General features: G+C 49.3%; 1 protein-coding gene across 1 annotated transcript in view; it reads left to right on the top strand.

Moving 5' to 3' along the window:
- Positions 1–24840, top strand: part of MYBBP1A (MYB binding protein 1a) — a 145615-nt gene that overhangs the window by 13793 nt on the left and 106982 nt on the right. Inside the window, exons 3-6 of the mRNA XM_073574686.1 lie at positions 11872–11955; positions 15112–15186; positions 15445–15552; positions 16997–17187. Of these exons, the coding sequence (XP_073430787.1) occupies positions 11872–11955; positions 15112–15186; positions 15445–15552; positions 16997–17187 (458 nt within the window). The remainder of the gene's footprint in view (positions 1–11871; positions 11956–15111; positions 15187–15444; positions 15553–16996; positions 17188–24840) is intronic.

Below are 24840 nucleotides of genomic sequence, written 5' to 3'. Positions count from 1 at the left end.
TCTCTCGATCTCTCTCTCTCTCTCTCTCTCTCGATCTCTCTCTCTCTCTCGATCTCTCTCTCTCTCTCGATCTCTCTCTCTCTCTCGATCTCTCTCTCTCTCTCGATCTCTCTCTATCTCTCTCTCGATCTCTCTCTCTCTCTCGATCTCTCTCTCTCTCTCGATCTCTCTCTCGATCTCTCTCTCTCTCGATCTTTCTCTCTCTCGATCTCTCTCTCTCTCGATCTCTCTCTCTCTCTCGTTCTCTCTCTCTCTCTCTCGATCTCTCTCTCTCTCGATCTCTCTCTCTCTCTCTCGATCTCTCTCTCGATCTCTCTCTCTCTCTCGATCTCTCTCTCTCTCGATCTCTCTCTCTCTCTCGATCTCTCTCTCTCTCGATCTCTCTCTCTCTCGATCTCTCTCTCTCTCGATCTCTCTCTCTCTCGATCTCTCTCTCTCTCGATCTCTCTCTCTCGATCTCTCTCTCTCGATCTCTCTCTCGGTCTCTCTCTCTCTCTCGATCTCTCTCTCTCGATCTCTCGATCTCTCTCTCCCTCTCTCTCGATCTCTCTCTCCCTCTCTCTCGATCTCTCTCTCGATCTCTCTCTCTCTCGATCTCTCTCTCTCTCGATCTCTCTCTCTCTCGATCTCTCTCTCTCTCGATCTCTCTCTCTCTCTCGATCTCTCTCTCTCTCGATCTCTCTCTCTCTCTCTCTCTCGATCTCTCTCTCTCTCGATCTCTCTCTCTCTCTCGATCTCTCTCTCTCTCGATCTCTCTCTCTCTCGATCTCTCTCTCTCTCTATCTCTCGATCTCTCTCTCGATCTCTCTCTCTCTCGATCTCTCTCTCTCTCTATCTCTCGATCTCTCTCTCTCTCTATCTCTCGATCTCTCTCTCGATCTCTCTCTCTCTCGATCTCTCTCTCTCTCTCGATCTCTCTCGATCTCTCGATCTCGATCTCTCGATCTCTCTCTCGATCTCTCGATCTCTCTCTCGATCTCTCGATCTCTCTCTCGATCTCTCGATCTCTCTCTCGATCTCTCTCTCTCGATCTCTCTCTCTCTCTCGATCTCTCTCTCTCGATCTCTCTCTCTCTCTCTCTCGATCTCTCTCTCTCGATCTCTCTCTCAATCTCTCTCTCTCTCTCGATCTCTCTCTCTCGATCTCTCTCTCTCTCTCTCTCGATCTCTCTCTCTCTCGATCTCTCTCTCTCTCGATCTCTCTCTCGATCTCTCTCTCGATCTCTCTCTCTCTCTCGATCTCTCTCTCTCGATCTCTCTCTCTCGATCTCTCTCTCTCGATCTCTCTCTCTCGATCTCTCGATCTCTCTCTCTCTCTATCTCTCGATCTCTCTCTCGATCTCTCTCTCTCTCGATCTCTCTCTCTCTCTCGATCTCTCTCGATCTCTCGATCTCGATCTCTCGATCTCTCTCTCGATCTCTCGATCTCTCTCTCGATCTCTCGATCTCTCTCTCGATCTCTCTCTCTCGATCTCTCTCTCTCTCTCGATCTCTCTCTCTCGATCTCTCTCTCTCTCTCTCTCGATCTCTCTCTCTCGATCTCTCTCTCAATCTCTCTCTCTCTCTCGATCTCTCTCTCTCGATCTCTCTCTCTCTCTCTCGATCTCTCTCTCTCGATCTCTCTCTCTCTCGATCTCTCTCTCGATCTCTCTCTCGATCTCTCTCTCTCTCTCGATCTCTCTCTCTCTCGATCTCTCTCTCTCGATCTCTCTCTCTCTCTCGATCTCTCTCTCTCGATCTCTCTCTCTCTCGATCTCTCTCTCTCTCGATCTCTCTCTCTCTCTCGATCTCTCTCTCTCTCGATCTCTCTCTCTCTCTCGATCTCTCTCTCGATCTCTCTCTCGATCTCTCCCTCTCTCTCGATCTCTCCCTCTCTCTCGATCTCTCCCTCTCTCTCGATCTCTCCCTCTCTCTCGATCTCTCCCTCTCTCTCGATCTCTCCCTCTCTCTCGATCTCTCCCTCTCTCTCGATCTCTCCCTCTCTCTCGATCTCTCCCTCTCTCTCGATCTCTCCCTCTCTCTCGATCTCTCCCTCTCTCTTGATCTCTCTCTCTCTCGATCTCTCTCTCTCTCGATCTCTCTCTCTCTCGATCTCTCTCTCTCTCGATCTCCCTCTCTCTCGATCTCTCCCTCTCTCTCGATCTCTCCCTCTCTCTCGATCTCTCTCTCTCGATCTCTCTCTCTCTCTCGATCTCTCTCTCGATCTCTCTCGATCTCTCTCGATCTCTCTCTCGATCTCTCTCTCTCTCGATCTCTCGATCTCTCTCTCGATCTCTCGATCTCTCTCTCGATCTCTCTCTCTCTCTCGATCTCTCTCTCTCTCGATCTCTCTCTCTCTCGATCTCTCTCTCTCTCGATCTCTCTCTCGATCTCTCGATCTCTCTCTCGATCTCTCTCTCGATCTCTCTCTCGATCTCTCTCGATCTCTCTCTCGATCTCTCTCTCGATCTCTCTCTCTCGATCTCTCTCTCTCGATCTCTCTCTCTCGATCTCTCTCTCTCGATCTCTCTCTCTCGATCTCTCTCTCTCGATCTCTCTCTCTCGATCTCTCTCTCTCTCTCGATCTCTCTCTCTCGATCTCTCTCTCTCTCTCTCGATCTCTCTCTCTCTCTCTCGATCTCTCTCTCTCTCGATCTCTCTCTCTCTCTCGATCTCTCTCTCTCTCGATCTCTCTCTCGATCTCTCTCTCTCTCGATCTCTCTCTCTCTCTCTCGATCTCTCTCTCTCTCTCGATCTCTCTCTCTCTCTCGATCTCTCTCTCTCGATCTCTCTCTCTCGATCTCTCTCTCTCTCTCGATCTCTCTCTCTCTCTCGATCTCTCTCTCTCTCTCGATCTCTCTCTCTCTCTCGATCTCTCTCTCTCTCTCGATCTCTCTCTCTCTCTCGATCTCTCTCTCTCGATCTCTCTCTCTCTCTCGATCTCTCTCTCTCTCTCGATCTCTCGGTCTCTCTCTCTCGATCTCTCGGTCTCTCTCTCTCGATCTCTCGGTCTCTCTCTCTCGATCTCTCGGTCTCTCTCTCTCGATCTCTCTCTCTCTCGATCTCTCGATCTCTCTCTCCCTCTCTCTCGATCTCTCTCTCGATCTCTCTCTCGATCTCTCTCGATCTCTCTCTCGATCTCTCTCGATCTCTCTCTCGATCTCTCTCTCGATCTCTCTCTCGATCTCTCGATCTCTCTCTCGATCTCTCGATCTCTCTCTCGATCTCTCGATCTCTCTCTCTCTCGATCTCTCTCTCTCTCGATCTCTCTCTCTCTCGATCTCTCTCTCTCTCGATCTCTCTCTCTCTCGATCTCTCTCTCTCTCGATCTCTCTCGATCTCTCTCTCTCTCGATCTCTCTCGATCTCTCTCTCTCTCTCGATCTCTCTCTCTCTCTCGATCTCTCTCTCTCTCTCGATCTCTCTCTCTCGATCTCTCTCTCTCGGTCTCTCTCTCTCGGTCTCTCTCTCGATCTCTCTCTCTCGGTCTCTCTCTCTCGGTCTCTCTCTCTCGATCTCTCTCTCTCTCGATCTCTCTCTCTCTCGATCTCTCTCTCTCTCGATCTCTCTCTCTCGATCTCTCTCTCTCGATCTCTCGATCTCTCTCTCGATCTCTCTCTCGATCTCGATCTCTCTCTCTCTCTCTCGATCTCTCGATCTCTCTCTCGATCTCTCTCTCTCTCGATCTCTCTCTCTCTCGATCTCTCTCTCTATCTCTCTCGATCTCTCTCTCTCTCGATCTCTCTCTCTCTCTCTCTCTCGATCTCTCTCGATCTCTCTCTCTCTCGATCTCTCTCTCTCTCTCGATCTCTCTCTCTCTCTCGATCTCTCTCGATCTCTCTCTCGATCTCTCTCTCTCTCTCGATCTCTCGATCTCTCTCTCTCTCTCGATCTCTCTCTCGATCTCTCTCTCTCTCGATCTCTCTCTCTCTCTCGATCTCTCTCGATCTCTCGATCTCGATCTCTCGATCTCTCTCTCGATCTCTCGATCTCTCTCTCTCGATCTCTCTCTCTCTCTCGATCTCTCTCTCTCGATCTCTCTCTCGATCTCTCTCTCTCTCTCTCGATCTCTCTCTCTCGATCTCTCTCTCTCTCTCTCGATCTCTCTCTCGATCTCTCTCTCTCTCGATCTCTCTCTCTCTCTCGATCTCTCTCTCTCTCGATCTCTCTCTCTCGATCTCTCTCTCTCGATCTCTCTCTCGATCTCTCTCTCTCTCGATCTCTCTCTCTCTCTCGATCTCTCTCTCTCTCTCGATCTCTCTCTATCTCTCGATCTCTCTCTCGATCTCTCTCTCTCTCTCGATCTCTCTCTCTCTCGATCTCTCTCTCTCTCTCGATCTCTCTCGATCTCTCTCTCGATCTCTCTCTCTCTCTCGATCTCTCGATCTCTCTCTCTCTCTCGATCTCTCTCTCGATCTCTCTCTCTCTCGATCTCTCTCTCTCTCTCGATCTCGATCTCTCGATCTCTCGATCTCTCTCTCGATCTCTCTCTCTCTCTCGATCTCTCTCTCTCGATCTCTCTCTCTCTCTCGATCTCTCTCTCTCGATCTCTCTCTCAATCTCTCTCTCTCTCGATCTCTCTCTCTCGATCTCTCTCTCTCTCTCTCGATCTCTCTCTCGATCTCTCTCTCTCTCGATCTCTCTCTCTCTCTCGATCTCTCTCTCTCTCGATCTCTCTCTCTCTCTCGATCTCTCTCTCTCGATCTCTCTCTCGATCTCTCTCTCTCTCGATCTCTCTCTCTCTCTCTATCTCTCGATCTCTCTCTCGATCTCTCTCTCGATCTCTCTCTCGATCTCTCTCTCGATCTCTCCCTCTCTCTCGATCTCTCCCTCTCTCTCGATCTCTCCCTCTCTCTCGATCTCTCCCTCTCTCTCGATCTCTCCCTCTCTCTCGATCTCTCCCTCTCTCTCGATCTCTCCCTCTCTCTCGATCTCTCCCTCTCTCTCGATCTCTCCCTCTCTCTCGATCTCTCCCTCTCTCTCGATCTCTCCCTCTCTCTCGATCTCTCCCTCTCTCTCGATCTCTCTCTCTCTCGATCTCTCTCTCTCTCGATCTCTCTCTCTCTCGATCTCTCTCTCTCTCGATCTCTCTCTCTCTCTCGATCTCTCCCTCTCTCTCGATCTCTCCCTCTCTCTCGATCTCTCCCTCTCTCTCGATCTCTCTCTCTCGATCTCTCTCTCTCTCTCGATCTCTCTCTCGATCTCTCGATCTCTCTCTCGATCTCTCTCGATCTCTCTCTCTCTCTCGATCTCTCTCTCTCTCTCTCGATCTCTCTCTCGATCTCTCGATCTCTCTCTCGATCTCTCTCTCGATCTCTCTCGATCTCTCTCTCTCGATCTCTCTCTCGATCTCTCTCTCTCGATCTCTCTCTCTCGATCTCTCTCTCTCGATCTCTCTCTCTCGATCTCTCTCTCTCGATCTCTCTCTCTCGATCTCTCTCTCTCTCTCGATCTCTCTCTCTCTCTCGATCTCTCTCTCTCTCTCGATCTCTCTCTCTCTCTCGATCTCTCTCTCTCGATCTCTCTCTCTCTCTCGATCTCTCTCTCTCTCGATCTCTCTCTCTCTCGATCTCTCTCGATCTCGATCTCTCTCTCGATCTCTCTCTCTCTCTCGATCTCTCTCTCTCTCTCGATCTCTCTCTCTCTCTCGATCTCTCTCTCTCTCGATCTCTCTCTCTCTCGATCTCTCTCTCTCTCGATCTCTCTCTCTCTCGATCTCTCTCTCTCTCTCGATCTCTCTCTCTCTCGATCTCTCTCTCTCTCTCGATCTCTCTCTCTCTCTCGATCTCTCTCTCTCTCTCGATCTCTCTCTCTCTCTCGATCTCTCTCTCTCTCTCGATCTCTCTCTCTCTCTCGATCTCTCTCTCTCTCTCGATCTCTCTCTCTCTCTCGATCTCTCTCTCGATCTCTCTCTCGATCTCGATCTCGATCTCTCTCTCGATCTCTCTCTCTCTCTCGATCTCTCTCTCTCTCTCGATCTCTCTCTCTCTCTCGATCTCTCTCTCTCTCTCGATCTCTCTCTCTCTCTCGATCTCTCTCTCTCTCGATCTCTCTCTCTCTCGATCTCTCTCTCTCTCTCGATCTCTCTCTCTCTCTCGATCTCTCTCTCTCTCTCGATCTCTCTCTCTCTCTCGATCTCTCTCTCTCTCGATCTCTCTCTCTCTCGATCTCTCTCTCTCTCGATCTCTCTCTCTCTCGATCTCTCTCTCTCTCGATCTCTCTCTCTCTCGATCTCTCTCTCTCGATCTCTCTCTCTCTCGGTCTCTCTCTCTCTCGGTCTCTCTCTCTCTCGGTCTCTCTCTCTCTCTCGGTCTCTCTCTCTCGATCTCTCTCTCTCGATCTCTCTCGATCTCTCTCTCTCTCGATCTCTCTCTCTCTCGATCTCTCTCTCTCTCGATCTCTCTCTCTCTCGATCTCTCTCTCTCTCTCGATCTCTCTCTCTCTCTCGATCTCTCTCGATCTCTCTCGATCTCTCTCGATCTCTCTCGATCTCTCTCGATCTCTCTCGATCTCTCGATCTCTCTCTCGATCTCTCGATCTCTCGATCTCTCTCTCGATCTCTCGATCTCTCTCTCGATCTCTCGATCTCTCTCTCTCGATCTCTCTCGATCTCTCTCTCTCGATCTCTCTCGATCTCTCTCTCGATCTCTCTCTCGATCTCTCGATCTCTCGATCTCTCTCTCGATCTCTCGATCTCTCTCTCGATCTCTCGATCTCTCTCTCGATCTCTCGATCTCTCTCTCGATCTCTCGATCTCTCTCTCGATCTCTCGATCTCTCTCTCGATCTCTCGATCTCTCTCTCGATCTCTCGATCTCTCTCTCGATCTCTCGATCTCTCTCTCGATCTCTCGATCTCTCTCTCGATCTCTCGATCTCTCTCTCGATCTCTCGATCTCTCTCTCGATCTCTCGATCTCTCTCGATCTCGATCTCTCTCGATCTCGATCTCTCTCGATCTCGATCTCTCTCGATCTCGATCTCTCTCGATCTCGATCTCTCTCGATCTCGATCTCTCTCGATCTCGATCTCTCTCGATCTCGATCTCTCTCGATCTCGATCTCTCTCGATCTCGATCTCTCTCGATCTCGATCTCTCTCTCTCTCGATCTCTCTCGATCTCGATCTCTCTCTCTCTCGATCTCTCTCTCTCTCGATCTCTCTCTCTCTCGATCTCTCTCTCTCTCGATCTCTCTCTCTCTCGATCTCTCTCTCTCTCGATCTCTCTCTCTCTCGATCTCTCGATCTCTCGATCTCTCGATCTCTCTCTCGATCTCTCGATCTCTCTCTCGATCTCTCGATCTCTCTCTCGATCTCTCTCTCTCTCGATCTCTCTCTCTGTCTCTCGGTCTCTCTCTCTCTCTCGATCTCTCTCTCTCGATCTCTCTCTCTCGATCTCTCTCTCTCGATCTCTCTCTCCCTCTCTCTCGATCTCTCCCTCTCTCTCGATCTCTCTCTCGATCTCTCTCTCTCTCTCTCGATCTCTCTCTCTCTCGATCTCTCTCTCTCTCGATCTCTCTCTCTCTCGATCTCTCTCTCTCTCGATCTCTCTCTCGATCTCGATCTCTCTCTCGATCTCTCTCTCTCTCTCGATCTCTCTCGATCTCTCTCTCTCTCGATCTCTCTCTCTCTCGATCTCTCTCTCTCTCGATCTCTCTCTCTCTCGATCTCTCTCTCTCTCGATCTCTCTCTCTCTCGATCTCTCTCTCTCTCGATCTCTCTCTCTCTCGATCTCTCTCTCTCTCGATCTCTCTCTCTCTCGATCTCTCTCTCTCTCGATCTCTCTCTCTCTCGATCTCTCTCTCTCTCGATCTCTCTCTCTCTCGATCTCTCTCTCTCTCGATCTCTCTCTCTCTCGATCTCTCTCTCTCTCGATCTCTCTCTCTCTCGATCTCTCTCTCTCTCGATCTCTCTCTCTCTCGATCTCTCTCTCTCTCGATCTCGATCTCGATCTCGATCTCGATCTCTCTCTCTCTCTCGATCTCTCTCTCTCTCTCGATCTCTCTCTCTCTCTCTCGATCTCTCTCTCTCTCTCGATCTCTCTCTCTCTCTCTCGATCTCTCTCTCTCTCTCTCGATCTCTCTCTCTCTCTCTCGATCTCTCTCTCTCTCTCTCGATCTCTCTCTCTCTCTCTCGATCTCTCTCTCTCTCTCTCGATCTCTCTCTCTCTCTCTCGATCTCTCTCTCTCTCGATCTCTCTCTCTCTCTCTCGATCTCTCTCGATCTCTCTCTCGATCTCTCTCGATCTCTCGATCTCTCGATCTCTCGATCTCTCTCTCGATCTCTCTCTCGATCTCTCGATCTCTCTCTCTCTCTCTCGATCTCTCTCGATCTCTCTCTCTCGATCTCTCTCTCGATCTCTCTCTCGATCTCTCTCTCGATCTCTCTCTCGATCTCTCGATCTCTCTCTCGATCTCTCGATCTCTCTCTCGATCTCTCGATCTCTCTCTCGATCTCTCGATCTCTCTCTCGATCTCTCGATCTCTCTCTCGATCTCTCGATCTCTCTCTCGATCTCTCGATCTCTCTCTCGATCTCTCGATCTCTCTCTCGATCTCTCGATCTCTCTCTCGATCTCTCGATCTCTCTCTCGATCTCTCGATCTCTCTCTCGATCTCTCGATCTCTCGATCTCTCTCGATCTCGATCTCTCTCGATCTCGATCTCTCTCGATCTCGATCTCTCTCGATCTCGATCTCTCTCGATCTCGATCTCTCTCGATCTCGATCTCTCTCGATCTCGATCTCTCTCGATCTCGATCTCTCTCGATCTCGATCTCTCTCGATCTCGATCTCTCTCTCTCTCGATCTCTCTCTCTCTCGATCTCTTTCTCTCTCGATCTCTCTCTCTCTCGATCTCTCTCTCTCTCGATCTCTCTCTCTCTCGATCTCTTTCTCTCTCGATCTCTCTCTCTCTCGATCTCTCTCTCTCTCGATCTCTCTCTCTCTCGATCTCTCTCTCTCGATCTCTCGATCTCTCTCGATCTCTCGATCTCTCTCTCGATCTCTCGATCTCTCTCTCGCTCTCTCGATCTCTCTCTCGCTCTCTCGATCTCTCTCTCGCTCTCTCGATCTCTCTCTCGCTCTCTCGATCTCTCTCTCGCTCTCTCGATCTCTCTCTCGCTCTCTCGATCTCTCTCTCGATCTCTCGATCGCTCTCTCGATCTCTCGATCGCTCTCTCGATCTCTCGATCGCTCTCTCGATCTCTCGATCGCTCTCTCGATCTCTCGATCGCTCTCTCGATCTCTCGATCTCTCTCTCGATCTCTCTCTCGATCTCTCGATCTCTCTCTCGATCTCTCGATCTCTCTCTCGATCTCTCGATCTCTCTCTCGATCTCTCGATCTCTCTCTCGATCTCTCGATCTCTCGATCTCTCTCTCGATCTCTCTCTCGATCTCTCTCTCGATCTCTCTCTCGATCTCTCTCTCGATCTCTCTCTCGATCTCTCTCGATCTCTCTCTCGATCTCTCTCTCGCTCTCTCGATCTCTCTCTCGATCTCTCGATCTCTCTCTCGATCTCTCGATCTCTCTCTCGCTCTCTCGATCTCTCTCTCGCTCTCTCGATCTCTCGCTCTCTCGATCTCTCTCTCGATCTCTCGCTCTCTCGATCTCGATCTCGATCTCTCGATCTCGATCTCTCGATCTCTCGATCGCTCTCGATCGCTCTCGATCGCTCTCGATCGCTCTCGATCGCTCTCGATCGCTCTCTCTGTCTCTCGATCGCTCTCTCTGTCTCTCGATCGCTCTCTCTGTCTCTCGATCGCTCTCTCTGTCTCTCGATCGCTCTCTCTGTCTCTCGATCGCTCTCTCTGTCTCTCGATCGCTCTCTCTGTCTCTCGATCGCTCTCTCTGTCTCTCGATCGCTCTCTCTGTCTCTCGATCGCTCTCTCTGTCTCTCGATCGCTCTCTCTGTCTCTCGATCGCTCTCTGTCTCTCGATCGCTCTCTCTGTCTCTCGATCGCTCTCTGTCTCTCGATCGCTCTCTGTCTCTCGATCGCTCTCTCTGTCTCTCGATCGCTCTCTCTGTCTCTCGATCGCTCTCTCTGTCTCTCGATCGCTCTCTCTGTCTCTCGATCGCTCTCTCTGTCTCTCGATCGCTCTCTCTGTCTCTCGATCGCTCTTTCTGTCTCTCGATCGCTCTCTCTCGATCGCTCTCTCTGTCTCTCGATCGCTCTCTCTCGATCGCTCTCTCTGTCTCTCGATCGCTCTCTCTCGATCGCTCTCTCTCTCGATCGCTCTCTGTCTCGATCGCTCTCTGTCTCTCTCGATCGCTGTCTCTCTCGATCGCTGTCTCTCTCGATCGCTGTCTCTCTCGATCGCTGTCTCTCTCGATCGCTGTCTCTCTCGATCGCTGTCTCTCTCGATCGCTGTCTCTCTCGATCGCTGTCTCTCTCGATCGCTGTCTCTGTCTCTCGATCGCTGTCTCTGTCTCTCGATCGCTGTCTCTGTCTCTCGATGCCCACAGTGTATGTCCTTGCTCAGTGGCTGAAAAAAGTCACGTGCAAGCATTCTGGGAAATCCGACTTTGGCGCTCGGGTCGGCGACCGCATGGCCGACCTCACACTATGGTCGGGTTTCGCTTGGTGAAACCCAACTTTAGCGAAATTCGGCGACTTTTCAGTTTGACCGACCCGTTTCGCTCAACTCTAAATGCAATAGTTTTAGATTGTTTGTTTAGTTAAGGAAGAAAAGGAAATTTTTGATACAAGCATATTAGTTTAGATTGAGGCACTAAATAGGTAGGGATTTAGATTGTTTTTGACTGTCAGACCACCCCTTTACGTATGTCATAATTTCATGATTATAGCAAATGAAAACCTGGCACGCAACTTAGTGCTGTGAAGTATATTTATTGTAGTACCAAATCAAAACATTTTGATGGACTTGACCTTCATAAGTTACATACTAGATGTAGTTTGATACTGGAGGGCGTTAAATAGAGTCCCGTTTAAGTCAGCCGCTATCCACCGCTTGTCCAAGGAGGTACAAGCGGTGGATGCCGTGTCCAGGAGGACCAAGCACGCACTTTAACCCTGTCATGCAATAAGATTGAAACGCTTTTGCCCTCGGACCTACAACTTCCTAACTCTAATGATATTATACAATTAGTCTCTCGTCATCGTTCCCATGAACTAAAGTTCGCTTTGTCTAACAATCAGTTCAAATCATTTTTTAGTAAATGGCAAAAATGGGACCAAGTCTTCCCATCTCCCATCACTTAAACCTTTCCATGTTAGAATTCAGTCCTATCTACCTACTTGATTTATTTCTCTCCAGTGAGACATCAGTGTTATATTGCAATATCTTTATTTCTACACCGCTACACAATCTAAACTACATATTGCTATACAGATTCGCTATTTAGTATTACCTTGTAATACCGTTTCTCTCTTTATGCGGTTTATTCTGCATTGCCTTAGTTAATACCCTTGTATTACGTTTCAGATTATAATGCTGACTTTGTTTACGATTCAAGGGATGCAACCTTATCAACTGATACATGTTCCCTAATTCCCTATTATTTCTTCCCCCCCCCCCCTTCTGTTTAATGTTTAAACAATCAAATCTTTGGAAAAGAAACTCTTTTGCCCTCCAGCATATATGGCATTATACCATTAGCGGCTGACTTAAACGGGACTCTATTTAACGACCTCCAGTATCTTAAACTACATCTAGTATGTAACTGATGAAGGTCAAGTCGACCGAAGCGTTTTGATTTGGTACTACAATAAATATACTTCACAGCACGAAGTTTGCCAGGTTTTCATTTGCTATATACATGGTTTGGGAACCTACCTCGGCACCCTCTCAGTTGTGCACACGGTGTTTTCTTCTATTATTTGATGATTAAGCATTGTTAATGACTTACTAATTGTTTTTCAATCTGATTACCTTAAAGGTTTTGCAATGCTTTGAAGACTTCCCACTATCCACAATTTTGGAACAAATACACGAGAAGTATAACCTGCAGACTGTTAAAGAGGTAAGTTCGTGGTCTGATAAAATCTTTGCTTAGAAAGCTCATAATATTTTGTTACATTTTTTAACTTTAGAAAAAGGCAGTTTCTTTTGTCGTGGCCTCAAAAATGTCTTGCCAATTGTTTTTTTTTTTTTTTTTGTTTATTTTTTTGTCGGGGGGGGGGGGGTTAAATTTCTACCAGGTCAAGTAAGCATAGCTGACCACACTATCCTATCATTCAAGGGAAATGAAAGCCTGGCACACCAGAGTGCATTTCCATCTCGGGGCATTATATTATGATGAGTGGTGTCAATCCTCTGGCACCCTTACCCATCAGAAGAGTTCACGTGTAAGGCCGGGATCACACGACTGCGTTTGATGCGAGAAACTCGCACGAGTCTCTCACATCAACACTCGGCGCTGTCACTTGCACTCGGGACCGGAGCTGCGGCTGCATAGAAATACATGTAGCCGCAGCTCTTGTCCTGAGTGCCAGCGACAGCGCCGGGTGTTGATGCGAGAGGCTCGTGCGTGTTTCTCGCATCACACACGGTAGTGTGATCCCGGCCCTATTGAAGGAATCTGTTGGTGTTGTATGCCATCACTTACTGTGATGGGTATCACTAAAACAGGGTTTTTCAAGTTTTAGATGCATATCTCAAACCCTTTCACTGTGCAAGAATGTAAGTATCCTAATATACAATATCTTCTTGCAACTATCCCATAAAAGTTAATCTGTGTGTTCCCAAAGGAAGGTATCATTCTGTTATTTTTCAAATTTGCTCTGGGTACTCTGATTCCTCCTACATTCCCCTAACATCAAAGTGCTGTGCAATGTGTTAACGCTATATCAACAAGCATAATAAATAACTAAGAAATAAGACCTTATGTAGCAAGACCTGTTTCTTCTGGAGTGGAATACATTCAGCGTAAACAGAAAAAGTATGTATGACACTCTAGATAGATTAATCTAGGGCACACTGGCAAACGATAAACCCAAACTTGTATTTGTAAAGCAGTTGTGATGCATAAATATTGTTTAATTCACATGTCAATGTATTTCTGACACAATTTAAAAAGGATGTAGTTGTTATTAATGAAATTAAATAAAGCAAAAGTGTGTATAATAAAATACTTTAAGACCAACGACATGTTGGTGTAATAGTAGCGTTAAAGTGGCGTGGAATACCTATTTGTTCAGCCACACTGAATAACTTAAGTATCCATTTACACTGCAAGGTTATTGTGAGCAAGTGTTTCTAGGAACACTCATTTCCAGTTAATTGTGCTGGTAGGATGTTTAGTTTGTGACTATCCCCCATTTTCTTGTGGTGTTCTGGCTGCTGGTCTTTTTCCTCTGGTGCTGGGTTTGTCTTGGGTCAGGTGTTTGTACCACTCTTTATTAACTTGCACCTGCTACAGGTGAAAAGGTGCAGGAAAGATCATCATTCTTGGCAGCGCATTGTCCTGTGTAAACAGGACCCTCGCTGCCGAGAACAGTGACAGCCTATGTGCACTGAACAGTCTATTACTCCTTGTTCATTGCGCATCTGAAGAGGGGTTGGCCTGTGTAACAGTCTATTAAACACACTCTGACTGGTAAATATGAACCTACCTTTATTGTATGAGCAGAATTACATTGAAATGTCAATGTGTCTGTAGTATCTTTTTTACATTCTTTAGTTTTATTCCCTTGAATTAACACCAACTACTATATTTTTCAGACAATAAGACACACATTACCATAAGACACAACTCAGGTTTAGACAGCAGAAAATGGGAAAACCATGTTTTCCTATTAATTAAAACTTCCCTGGCGGTGTTAAGTAAGGGTCATTATCACTAATTTTAATGGGTAGAATAGGGAGGTAATAAATCTATTGTTAGTGTTTTTCTGCACTGTTTGTTACACACAAAGCTTTGCTACATATACACATATACTTAGAAACAGCTCTGCTGCATGCACATAGGGACACAGCTCTGCTGCATGCGCATATGGACACCCACCCTCTCACATACACACTATACATCACCACATCCTGCAGTTCCTGATCAGGACCTACACAGAGGCTGCAGCAGCAGAGGAGCATTTGCAGGACCTTCCACTTGACTAAGGCCGGTTTCACATTAGCGCATTTTCAGCGCGCGCACGGCCGGGGGTAGCTCCGCCCCCGAGCCGGCTCTCTGCCCGGCGTGCCCGCCCCTTCCTTGTAGCGCCGCCTCCTAGCGGACAGCGGCGTCTGCGATCGGCGCACCCTATCTTTAGCATAGGGTGCGCCGATCGTGCGCAGGTCGTGCGCTAGTTGCGCTTTGAGCTGCGCTGCGCACTTATGACGGTGCGCCGTGCGCGCCAAAATCCGAAAAGTTCGATTTTGGCGCGCACGGCGCACCGTCATAAGTGCGCAGCGCAGGTCAAAGCGCAACTAGCGCACGGCCTGCGCACGATCGGCGCACCCTATGCTAAAGATAGGGTGCGCCGATCGCAGGCGCCGCTGTCCGCTAGGAGGCGGCGCTACAAGGAAGGGGCGGGCACGCCGGGCAGAGAGCCGGATCGGGGGCGGAGCTACCCCCGGCCGTGCGCGCGTTGAAAATGCGCTAGTGTGAAACCGGCCTAACTCAAGCACCTTTCAAATCATGTGATCCTGGAATCACTGGTGCAGAAGGTCCTTCCACTGCTCAGCTCCTGCAGCCTCAGTCCCGGCAGCTTCCTCTCTTGCTCTTCACCGATCACATAGATCAGTGTCAGACAGGAGGAGAGACCGCAGCGCTTTGTGATTGTGGAGGGCGTGGTGTCAGGGTTCTCCTCCATCACTGGAAGCTGCCTCCGGACTATAAGAAGCAAACACTTTTTAACATGAGTTTTTCTTGTTCCAAAATGCATCTTATAGCCCGTAAATTAAGGTACATCCTCTACAAGTCGTCATCCGTACTAAACGTACGTACCCGTGTGGATAATAGAATCTTTAGGCATCACAAGTGCTGTGGTTTAGTTGTGTAAATGTATTCACAGTAAACTCATGCCCTTTTGTAGTTATTCTGCAAATGAATAACTAAAATGAATTGGTGCTAAAGTGTGTGAATTGTGTCACTAGGGTGGTGTATCTAAAGTTTACAGTTCCAGTATAAATGATCATATAGTAAAGAATAAAACCTTTTCATTACCGCTTTTCTTTTCTTTAGAAATTGGTGAGGAATGCCGCCTTTGGTAATTTTTTTGGAGTTCTGGCCCTGTTCCAATCAGGTCGACTTGCTAAGGTAAAACGTCAAACAAGTATTATTCTGTACGCAGAAAGTATTTTTAAAATACTTTCATCTGTAGATGCTTTTTACTAATTTCCAGACTTGCGTCTTTGTGTACAGATATACTCATCTACATATGATGGCTTAATTATTTCTTTGCTCCTTTGAACTTGTATGTTGCAGATTTATAGATACGTTAAGTTGTGTATGCACTATCCTAGAATTAAAATAATAAAAAAAAATTTAAGTAAAAATGTTTGTTTTTTTTGTCAGGATCCAAAAGTACTGCTGCAGTGCGTCCAGTTGCTGCAGAGTTTGTCCTACTACCGGGAACACCTGAAGGATTTACCACGGAAGACTTTGGTGGACATACTGTCAGAGGTTGGTTTCTATGTTTTTCTCACATATGTCACTGTATGATATAATTTTTACACTATAGAATAGTGAGGAAATTTACCAACTTTTACATCTAAACTTTTATTATATACTTTTTTCAATTATAAAATTGTTCTCACTGACTGGTTTTTGGCTTTTATCCTAAGTCATGAAACAAGGCTCGTTAAAGGGTCGACATTGACTTTTAGGATTGCTATTTCCAATAGGTGGCACTAGAGTTCTAGTCCTCTTCAATTCTCTCTGTCTGGGAATATACCAACTTATTAGGTCATTCAGCCAAGTCTAGAACGTCCTTTAAAGGGGTTAACCCACAAACTACCTTATTTTTCTGACTATAAGAAAATAAAATAAAATGAAAGCAAAAAATGTGGTCATGACTCGCTGTTATGGGGGGTTGTGGTATCTGCTAACACGGTTAGAGTGGTAATGTCCCCCAATTCTGTTCTAATATCCCCCTTCCTGTATCCCTCCTTCCGGTGTATATATAGCCCCTCCTCCTCATATATATGGCCCACCATCTCCATCCAGGTACACATATGTCCCCCCATCCAGGTACACATGGCCTACTACCATGTTATATATGGCCCCATCATGTTGCACACATTAAAAAAAAAATAAACAATCCTACTTACCTTCCCTTTGCTTCCTCAAAGCGCGGTGTCCTGTGCTTATGCTAGCAGCTGCTTTCAGCGTGTAACAGCGCATGACGTCACTGCCATGTGCCCCCGCACGCCGAGGTCAGCTGCCGGAATATTCACTGCTTCCGACGCCCGGGACTATAGAAGCTGAGAGCAGTCAATTGTTATCTTTTTTAATAGCCCAGCTGCTGCAGGAGCCTGTGGCTAACACTTTGCCCGCTTTTAAAGATAAATATTCACTGCTATCCACGCCCATAGTCCCTCCCACCTCTTGGCGCCAGAGTCAGTGCTGAAAGGTGGGAGGGACTATGGGCGTGGAAAGCAGTGAATTTTCGTGTTGGTTGCAGTAGCTGGCTCCTGCCTCCTGTGACCTGCTTCTCAACCACTACTGCTCCACATGCTCCTGTGATAAAATAGGCAGTGAAATGTGTTGCCTCGCAGACAAGAAGCAGCTTGCAAGTCCCTGCTGCCTAGCCTGTATACTCTATTATGCTTTCTCTACTGGCCACGAACTGTGTTGTGTCTACCCTGACCTGGAGCAACTCTGCATTCTTGAACACCGCAAATACAACAGTAGTACATAACGGTCACTTTTATAAGAGTTATCTCAGCACGTGAACAATTTTATATTTTTTTTTTACAAGTTTGGAACTTTTCATTTCAAAATTTATTAATTAAAATGTACTCTATTTGTGTAACAACCCCTTTAATGATAAATGGACAATAATAGTCTTGTTGGAGGTTCACCAAATTGTATAACTTAAAACAATAAACGATTTTCATGTTTTCAGATTCCGGAATCCAGCTTTGAAGAAGTGCTCTTTGGGGTTCTGAAGTCAGATCTAAAGTCAGCATTCAGCACCCCAGAACAGCTGCATTTACTTCTTGTTGGACTGCAGAAATTTCCAGGAGCTCTCAAGCCTAAGAAATTAAAGCAGTTGATTGGTTCTTCTTCAATTGTTGCCCAAGAGAACATCCCAAAGTAAGAGGAAACATGCTTGCTGCATAGAGGAACTTATTGTTAATTGATAGGCCCCAAATCCAGTTGTTTTCAACTATTTTGTGCCTGTTTTTGTCTTTGTTGCTATAACTAAACCATTGGCATCTTGGTAGTTCTGTTTCTGTAAGTTGAAAACAGAAGCTGACTACTACTTGAATTTACAGGCCCTTTGAGGCGTAGTAGTTTTTTCTCTAAGGGCAGAGACACACTGGCGTATTTCTCGTGTGAGAATCGCATCTTGCCACTCGTACTGGCTGTCAGCTCTCCTGACCTGAGCTTGACGTCTGCATAGTAATCCATCACACTGTCCTGCTCAGGTCAGGAGAGGTGCCGGCCAGTCCATGCAGTGCGATGCAATTATCGCACGAGAAATACGGCAGTGTGACTCCAGCCTAAGGGTCCTTTTACACTGTGATATTGTCGTGAACGCATTCCTAAGATAATCGGTGCCTAGTTGAAGCAACCGCCAATCAGTCAATATTTACCAGATTGCGATCATTTAACCCCTTAACGACCACCGATACTCCTTTTAATTGCGGTAGTTAAGGGTACTTAAACAACAGCGTTGTTAATTAACGGCGCTGTGGAAAAGTGTATAGCGCCCCCCAGAGTCGCATTTTCTTCGGGGGTCTCGGCTGCCGGGGGTAGCAGAGACCCCAGAGAACATGATTCGGGTTGGTTTTTACCGACCCCACTTTTGCGATCAATGTTATTAACCGTATAACGGCGACTGCAAAATATAAAAAAAAAACAACGCGATTTCGCATTTAATTTCTCTCCTCTGATGTGATTGCACATCACAGGAGAGAGAAATAGGGTCCCCGATTTCCCCCCCGGTACCTCCCGGTGGTTCTCGGGCCCTCCTGCCTCCTCCGGTGGGCGCCGCCATCTTGGTCCGGGAAGAAAATCACCCACGGATTCCATTCATTCTTTCATTCAATGTGCATAGGGTTTATCACAGTGATCAAAATTTAAAAAGAGTCAATACACCCCCCCTTTATCACCCCCTTAGTTAGGGAAATATAATGAAATAAAGAAAATATATTTATTTTCATTTTTCCGTTAGGGTTAGAATTAGGGTTTGAATTAGGGTTAGGGTTGGAATTAGAATTAGGGTTGGAATATTAAGGTTAGGGTAGGAATTACGGTTAGGGTTGGAATTAGGGTTAGGGTTAGGGTTGGAGCTAGAATTGAGAGGTTTCCACTATTTACCAACTTTGGGGGTCTAATTTCTCCTGTTATCCTTGGGAAAATAAAAAAAAATTGGGGGCTAAAAAAAATCTTGTGGAGAAAAAAAAAGATTTTTTTTATTTTCACGGCTCTGCGTTATAACTTCTGTGAAGCACTTGGGGGTTCAAAGTGCTCACCACACATCTAGACAAGCTCCCTGGGGGGTCTAGTTTCCAAAATAGGGTTACTTGTGGGGGTTTCTACTGTTTAGGCACATCAGGCGCTCTGCAAACGCAACATGACGCCCGCAGAACATTCAGTTAAAGTCTGCATTCCAAAATGGTGCTCCTTCCCTTCCGAGCTCTCCCATGTGCCCAAACAGTGGTCCCCCCCCCACATATGGGGTATCAGCGTACTCAGGACAAATTGCACCACAACTTTTGTGGTCCAATTTCTCCTGTTAGCCTTGTGAAAATAAAAAATAGCAGGCTAAAAAAAAAATCATTTTTTTTCCCGGCTCTGCGTTATAAACTTCTATGAAGCACTTGGGGGTTCAGAGTGCTCACCACACATCTAGATAAGTTCCTTAAGGGGTCTAGTTTCCAAAATGGTGTCACTTGTTGGGTATTTCTACTGTTTAGGCGCATCAGGGGCTCTCCATACGTGACATGCCGTCCAATCTCAATTCCAGCCAATTCTGCATTGAAAAAGTCAAACGTTGCTCCTTCCCTTCTGAGCTCTGCCGTGCGCCCAAACAGTGGTTTACCCCCACATATGGAGTATGGGCGTACTCAGGACAAATTGCACAACAATTTTGGGGGTCTAATTTCACCTGTTACCCTTGTAAAAATAAAAATTTGGGGGCGAAAAGATCATTTTTGTGGAAAAAAAATGATTTTTTATTTCTCCTTCGTCTCATTGGGGGACACAGAGACTGGGGTGTATGCTACTGCCGTCTGGAGGCTGACACTAGGTATACAAAAAACAAGTTAGCTCCTCCTCCGCCACATACACCCTCGCCCCGGTACCGGGCGGAAACCAGTTTTATGCTTAGTGTCTTTGGAGGCACACGCAGTCTGGAGTTCTCCAGACTATTTTTTTTTTTTTTTTTTTTTTTTAATTCCTTTTCGGTTCTCTCGCTATGAAGAGGAGACAGGGGCGACGGATCCTATAGAAAGGGTCCGATCTCCCCAAACCAACAACGGGCGAGCACGCGTTGAGCATCGCTCCGCGTATCCTTTCCCGCACCGAGGGACATCTCTGGGACTTTTCCCCAGACATCTATTTTTTCCGTGTTTATTATTTTTTGAAGATGAGAGAGGGGCAACGCATCCTATTGAAAGGATCCGATTTCCCCAAACCAGCAACGGGCGACCACGTGCGAGTATCCCTCCACGTTTTTCTCTCCCGCAACGTGGGACATTATGCCAGACTTAGCCCTGTCCACCCCTAGGTATGGAAACCATGGGCTTGCACAGTGGCACAAGACTAGTCTGTGCGCCCCCACTGCTCCACCAACGCTAGACGGCGGTGCTGCATGGCGGCGGACGGTCCCTCTCCTCGCCCCTGCTGGGCAGACGGAGTTAGGGTGCCTGCACCGTCCACGGAGCAAAATACCCGGTAAGTTTTTGCAGCTGGGGAGGGCTCTGGGCAAGGAGTAGGAGTAGGAGCCAGGTACCCCCCCCTCCTCCTCGCGCTCCTCGCTCGCCCCTCGCCTAAGATTACCTGTAGGAAGGGCGAGGGTGTAGGACCGGAGTAGGCCCAGGGCCGGGCGCCGTCGGGGGGTGAGCTGGACTCATCAGGATGGCGTCGCGGTCGGCGCCGCCATTAGGGGCACGCGGCGGCGGCGTGATCGGCGCCGCCCCCGGCGCAGCATCATAGCCGGCGCCGCCCCCCGGCGAGAAGTCACGGCCGGCGCCGCCCCCGGCGTGACATCACGGTCGGCGCCGCCCCCGGCGCGGCGTCACAGCGGCACCGCCCCAGCGTGACATCAGATCCGGTGCCGCCCCTCAGCCTAGGGCGGGCGATGGCTTAAATCGAGGCCCCGGCTTCAGAGCAGGGTAGGCCGCATGCGGAAAAAGCACGGGCAACCTACCCAGAGGATCGGCACCAGGCTGAGCATCCGCCAGTGCAAGGAGTCACGCTGGAAGGGGGGCACACAGACTGTGGGTAAGTGCGACCCTGTCCTGGACTGCCCGGGGCACATTTAAAAGTTACCCTCCTCCTCCTCCTTTCCCCTTTAGCTTGCGATAGGAGTAAGCGGCATTATGTCTGGAAAAGGGAAAACGCACACGTTCCTTTATGCCGCATGCGTTTCCTGTGGGGTTATGTTCCCACGAGCACAGACTATCAAATTGTGTGAAGCCTGCGACTCCGAACGCGCCCAGGAGCCCTCCCCTGCGACAGAGCCCAGGGGTCTGGATCCCCCGGAATGGGCGTTATCACTGTCTCGGTCCATGGCTTCACTTACGAAAGCGATTGAGACCCTTCAGGCCCCGGATAGGGGTAGAGACGATGGCTCGCTTGTTTGGGAGGGGTCGTCCACCTCACAGGAGCCTCCGGCCTGCAGGGGCCGCACACTCTCTAGGCAGACGCACAGGAAAAGAACCCATACTGTGTCTCCAGGCCCCTCCGGTGCGTCAGCATCCGCGAGGGTGGCATCACGCTCACCGTCACCTTTTTCCGGGAACGAGCAGAGTTCGGGTGACGACGTAGAGGAACCCTTGAACCTGGATATACCGGGGTGTCTGGAGACGGTAGACAGTCTTATTGAAGCTGTTAATCAGACTCTGGGTATTGAGGATGATGTCTCCCCAGCTACAGGTCATAAGGTATCTTTTTAAAGGGGCCAGGATACCACACAGAGTATTTAGCTCCCATCCTGAGTTCGAGGACATTGTGCAGCGGCACAGGGAACGTCCTGATAAGCGGTTTTCGGGACAGAAAACGCTAGAAGCGAAATATACGTTCGCATCAGAGCTCTGTAAAAAATGGGCGGAATCCCCGGTAGTGGATCCCCCAGTGTCTCGCCTAGCCTCAAGATCCCTGTTGTCAGTTCCCAGTGGCTCCGCCATTAAGGACCCCACGGATCGGCTCATAGAGGGCTTAGCCCGCTCGGTATATGAGGCATCCGGATCAGCGCTCCTCCCTTCTTTTGCAGCGACATGGGTAGCCAAGGCCATGATGTCGTGGTCGGAGTCTTTGAACAAAATCCTGCAGGATAGAGAGGTGCCGACAGAAGTAGGCGAGATAGCAAGTCAGATCGCAATGGCAGGGGACTATTTAATCAATGCATCTTTAGATGCAGCTAATGGCGCAGCGCTAGCGGCGGCAAACGCAATCGCCATTAGGAGAGCCTTATGGCTAAGGCTGTGGCGAGCTGATTCAATCTCTAAAAAATCGTTGACTTCTCTGCCCTTTCAGGGGGACCGGTTATTTGGGGAGAAATTGGATAAGATTATTTCAGACGCCACGGGGGGAAAAAGCAGCTTTCTTCCACAACAGAGGAATAAAGTGCCGTTTTGTCAACCACAAACGCGCTTTCGAGCATTTCGTACCCCAGGGATGGCAGCGGCCGGTACTTCCGGCCCAGCTCGCTATGGCCAAGACAAAGAGCGTCAGGTTACGTACAAGGCCAACCCCTTGGGCAGAATGCGGAGCCGGCCGCCCAGATCAAGGGGGGCCAGGTCTCAAAGGACCTCAACAAAATGACTCGAAACATCCAGTACCCGGGGACAGCAGGGTAGGCGGACGTCTGCTCAGGTTCTGCCACGTCTGGGTCGCAGTGGCGTGCGACGCATGGGTGGCAGAACTAGTGTCTTCCGGGTACAAAATAGAATTTATGAGGGATCCGCCAAAACGATTTTTTCTTTCTCGGCTTCCCAAGACGGAAGTTCGGGCACAGGCTTTGCTAGAGGCCATCAAAGTGCTGCAGCGCAACGAGGTCATTGTCCCGGTACCAGAGGGCGAGAAAACCCGGGGTTTTTATTCCAACCTATTCGCGGTACCCAAGAAGGATGGAACAGTAAGGCCTGTTCTGGACTTAAAGCTCCTGAACAGGTTCATCAGGGTCAGGCATTTCCGCATGGAATCTCTCCGGTCGGTCATAGCGTCCATGGAGCAGGGAGAATATTTGGCCTCCATCGATGTCCAGGACGCCTACCTGCACATCCCTATTTTTCCCCCGCATCAAAAATTCCTGAGGTTCGCAATCAATGGGCGACATTTCCAGTTTGTGGCCCTACCTTTCGGGTTGGCCACGGCCCCCAGGATATTCACGAAAGTGATGGTGGTTGTTATGGCCACCCTACATTCTCGGGGCATAGTGGTTATGCCGTACCTGGACGACCTCCTGGTAAAGGGTTCGACCTTTCGAGCTTGCGAAGAGAATGTCAGCATTACTCTGGACACCCTAACTCGCCTAGGGTGGTTGATCAACGGGAAGAAGTCATCCCTTATTCCAGCCCAGAGGATTCTATTTCTAGGGATGATTTTCGATACTTCCCGAGGGTTGGTGATTCTCCCTCAGGACAAGGCTCGAGCACTGCGGCAGGGAGTTCAAACCCTTCAACAGCCGGGGCCCCACACTATCCGGTTTGGGATGAGGGTTCTAGGGAAGATGGTGGCGGCGATGGAAGCAATTCCGTTTGCGCAATTTCATCTCCGCCCCCTGCAGCATGCTCTCTTAGCGACATGGGACAAAAGCCCGTTCTCGCTCGATCATCAGTGCAGGTTGTCCTCTCAGGTCCGAGGGGCGCTTCAGTGGTGGACGCGCGACTCCTCTCTCCGTCAGGGAAGGCCCTTTCCCCCGGATCAGTGGTTAGTGATCACGACCGATGCAAGTCTTTTCGGTTGGGGGGCAATCTTCCGCCGCCACCACACGGCCCAGGGGCAATGGTCGCCTCAGGAGGCGCGTCTCCCTATCAACTTGTTGGAGATTCGAGCAGTGCGGTTGGCACTGCAGCAGTTTCAGCACTTGCTGGCAGGGCGCCCGGTCCGGATTCAGTCAGACAACGCCACGGCAGAGGCATATGTGAATCACCAGGGAGGCACGCGCAGCAAGGCAACCATGCGCGAGATAGAACATGTACTCTGCTGGGCCGAGAGGAACCACTCGATGATCTCAGCAGTCCACATACCAGGCGTGGAAAATTGGGCGGCAGATTTCCTAAGCCGGCATTGGATCGCGGCCGGGGAATGGTCTCTGCACCCCGATGTTTTTCAGCAAATTTGCCAGCGGTGGGGGACTCCAGACGTGGATCTGATGGCCTCCAGGGAAAACGCCAAGGTGGGAGTGTTTGTCGCCCGGTCTCGGGACCCGCGAGCGCTCGCAGTAGATGCGCTGGTCCTACCATGGAACCAGTTTCGGCTCCCGTACTTATTTCCCCCGCTGCCACTTCTCCCGAGGGTCATCAGAAAGATCAAGACCGAGGGGGTTCAGGCGATTCTGCTGGCCCCAGATTGGCCCCGTCGGGCATGGTATGCGGATCTGGTGCAGCACCTCGCAGACGTACCCTGGCGGCTACCAGAACGTCCAGACTTGCTGTCTCAGGGGCCGATCTGCCACCCGAACTTAGGGGCCCTGTGTTTGACGGCATGGCCGTTGAATCTTGGGTTCTGACCCGGGCGGGGTTCGGGCGTGATGTGGTGGCTACAATGGTTAGCGCCCGGAAACCGGCCTCGGCGAGAATCTACCATAACACTTGGAAGGTTTTCTTTCAGTGGTGTCGAGAACGCGGAGTTGCGCCATTATCATTCTCGGTCCCCAACATCCTGGCTTTTCTCCAGTCCGGCCTAGACGCAGGGTTGCCTCCGAGTTCTCTTAAGAGGCAGATATCGGCCTTGTCGGTCCTTTTTCAGCGAAAGATCGCTACCATCATGCAGGTCAGGACGTTCATTCAAGGGGTGTCTCATTTGGTACCCCCCTTTATGGCACCCTTGGAGGCCTGGGACCTGAATCTGGTACTGAGTGTCCTGCAGGAGGCCCCGTTTGAGCCGCTACAGGAGGTTTTGTTGCCATATCTCTCCAGGAAGGTGGTGTTTCTGGTAGCCATAACTTCCATTAGGCGGGTCTCGGAATTGGGGGCATTGTCTCGCAGGGCTCCATTTTTGACTTTTTTTAAGGGTAAGGTAGTCCTTAGATCGCCGCCGCCTTTTTTGCCGAAGGTCGTGTCCTCTTTCCATATTAATGAGGACATTGTTCTGCCTTCGTTTTGTCCGGCACCAGTTCACAGAGTGGAGAGAGTGCTCCACACGTTGGACCTGGTAAGAGCTCTCAGGAGGTATGTGTCAAGGACAGCACCTTTCCGCCAGACAGACTCGCTGTTTGTGATCCCCAAAGGGCGCAGGAAGGGGCTCGCAGCTTCACGGTCAACCATAGCCAGATGGATTCGCCTAACTAGTCAGGAGGCTTACCGTCTTAGAGGCACACCGATTCCTACGGGAATAGGGGCGCACTCTACTCGG

The sequence above is a fragment of the Dendrobates tinctorius genome, unplaced genomic scaffold (genome assembly GCF_039654945.1).
Source record: "Dendrobates tinctorius isolate UK_male_01 unplaced genomic scaffold, ASM3965494v1 ptg000007l, whole genome shotgun sequence".
NCBI lineage: Eukaryota > Metazoa > Chordata > Amphibia > Anura > Dendrobatidae > Dendrobates > Dendrobates tinctorius.
The sequence above is the reverse complement of the archived record's forward strand: the minus strand, read 5'-3'. Positions and strand labels throughout refer to the sequence as shown.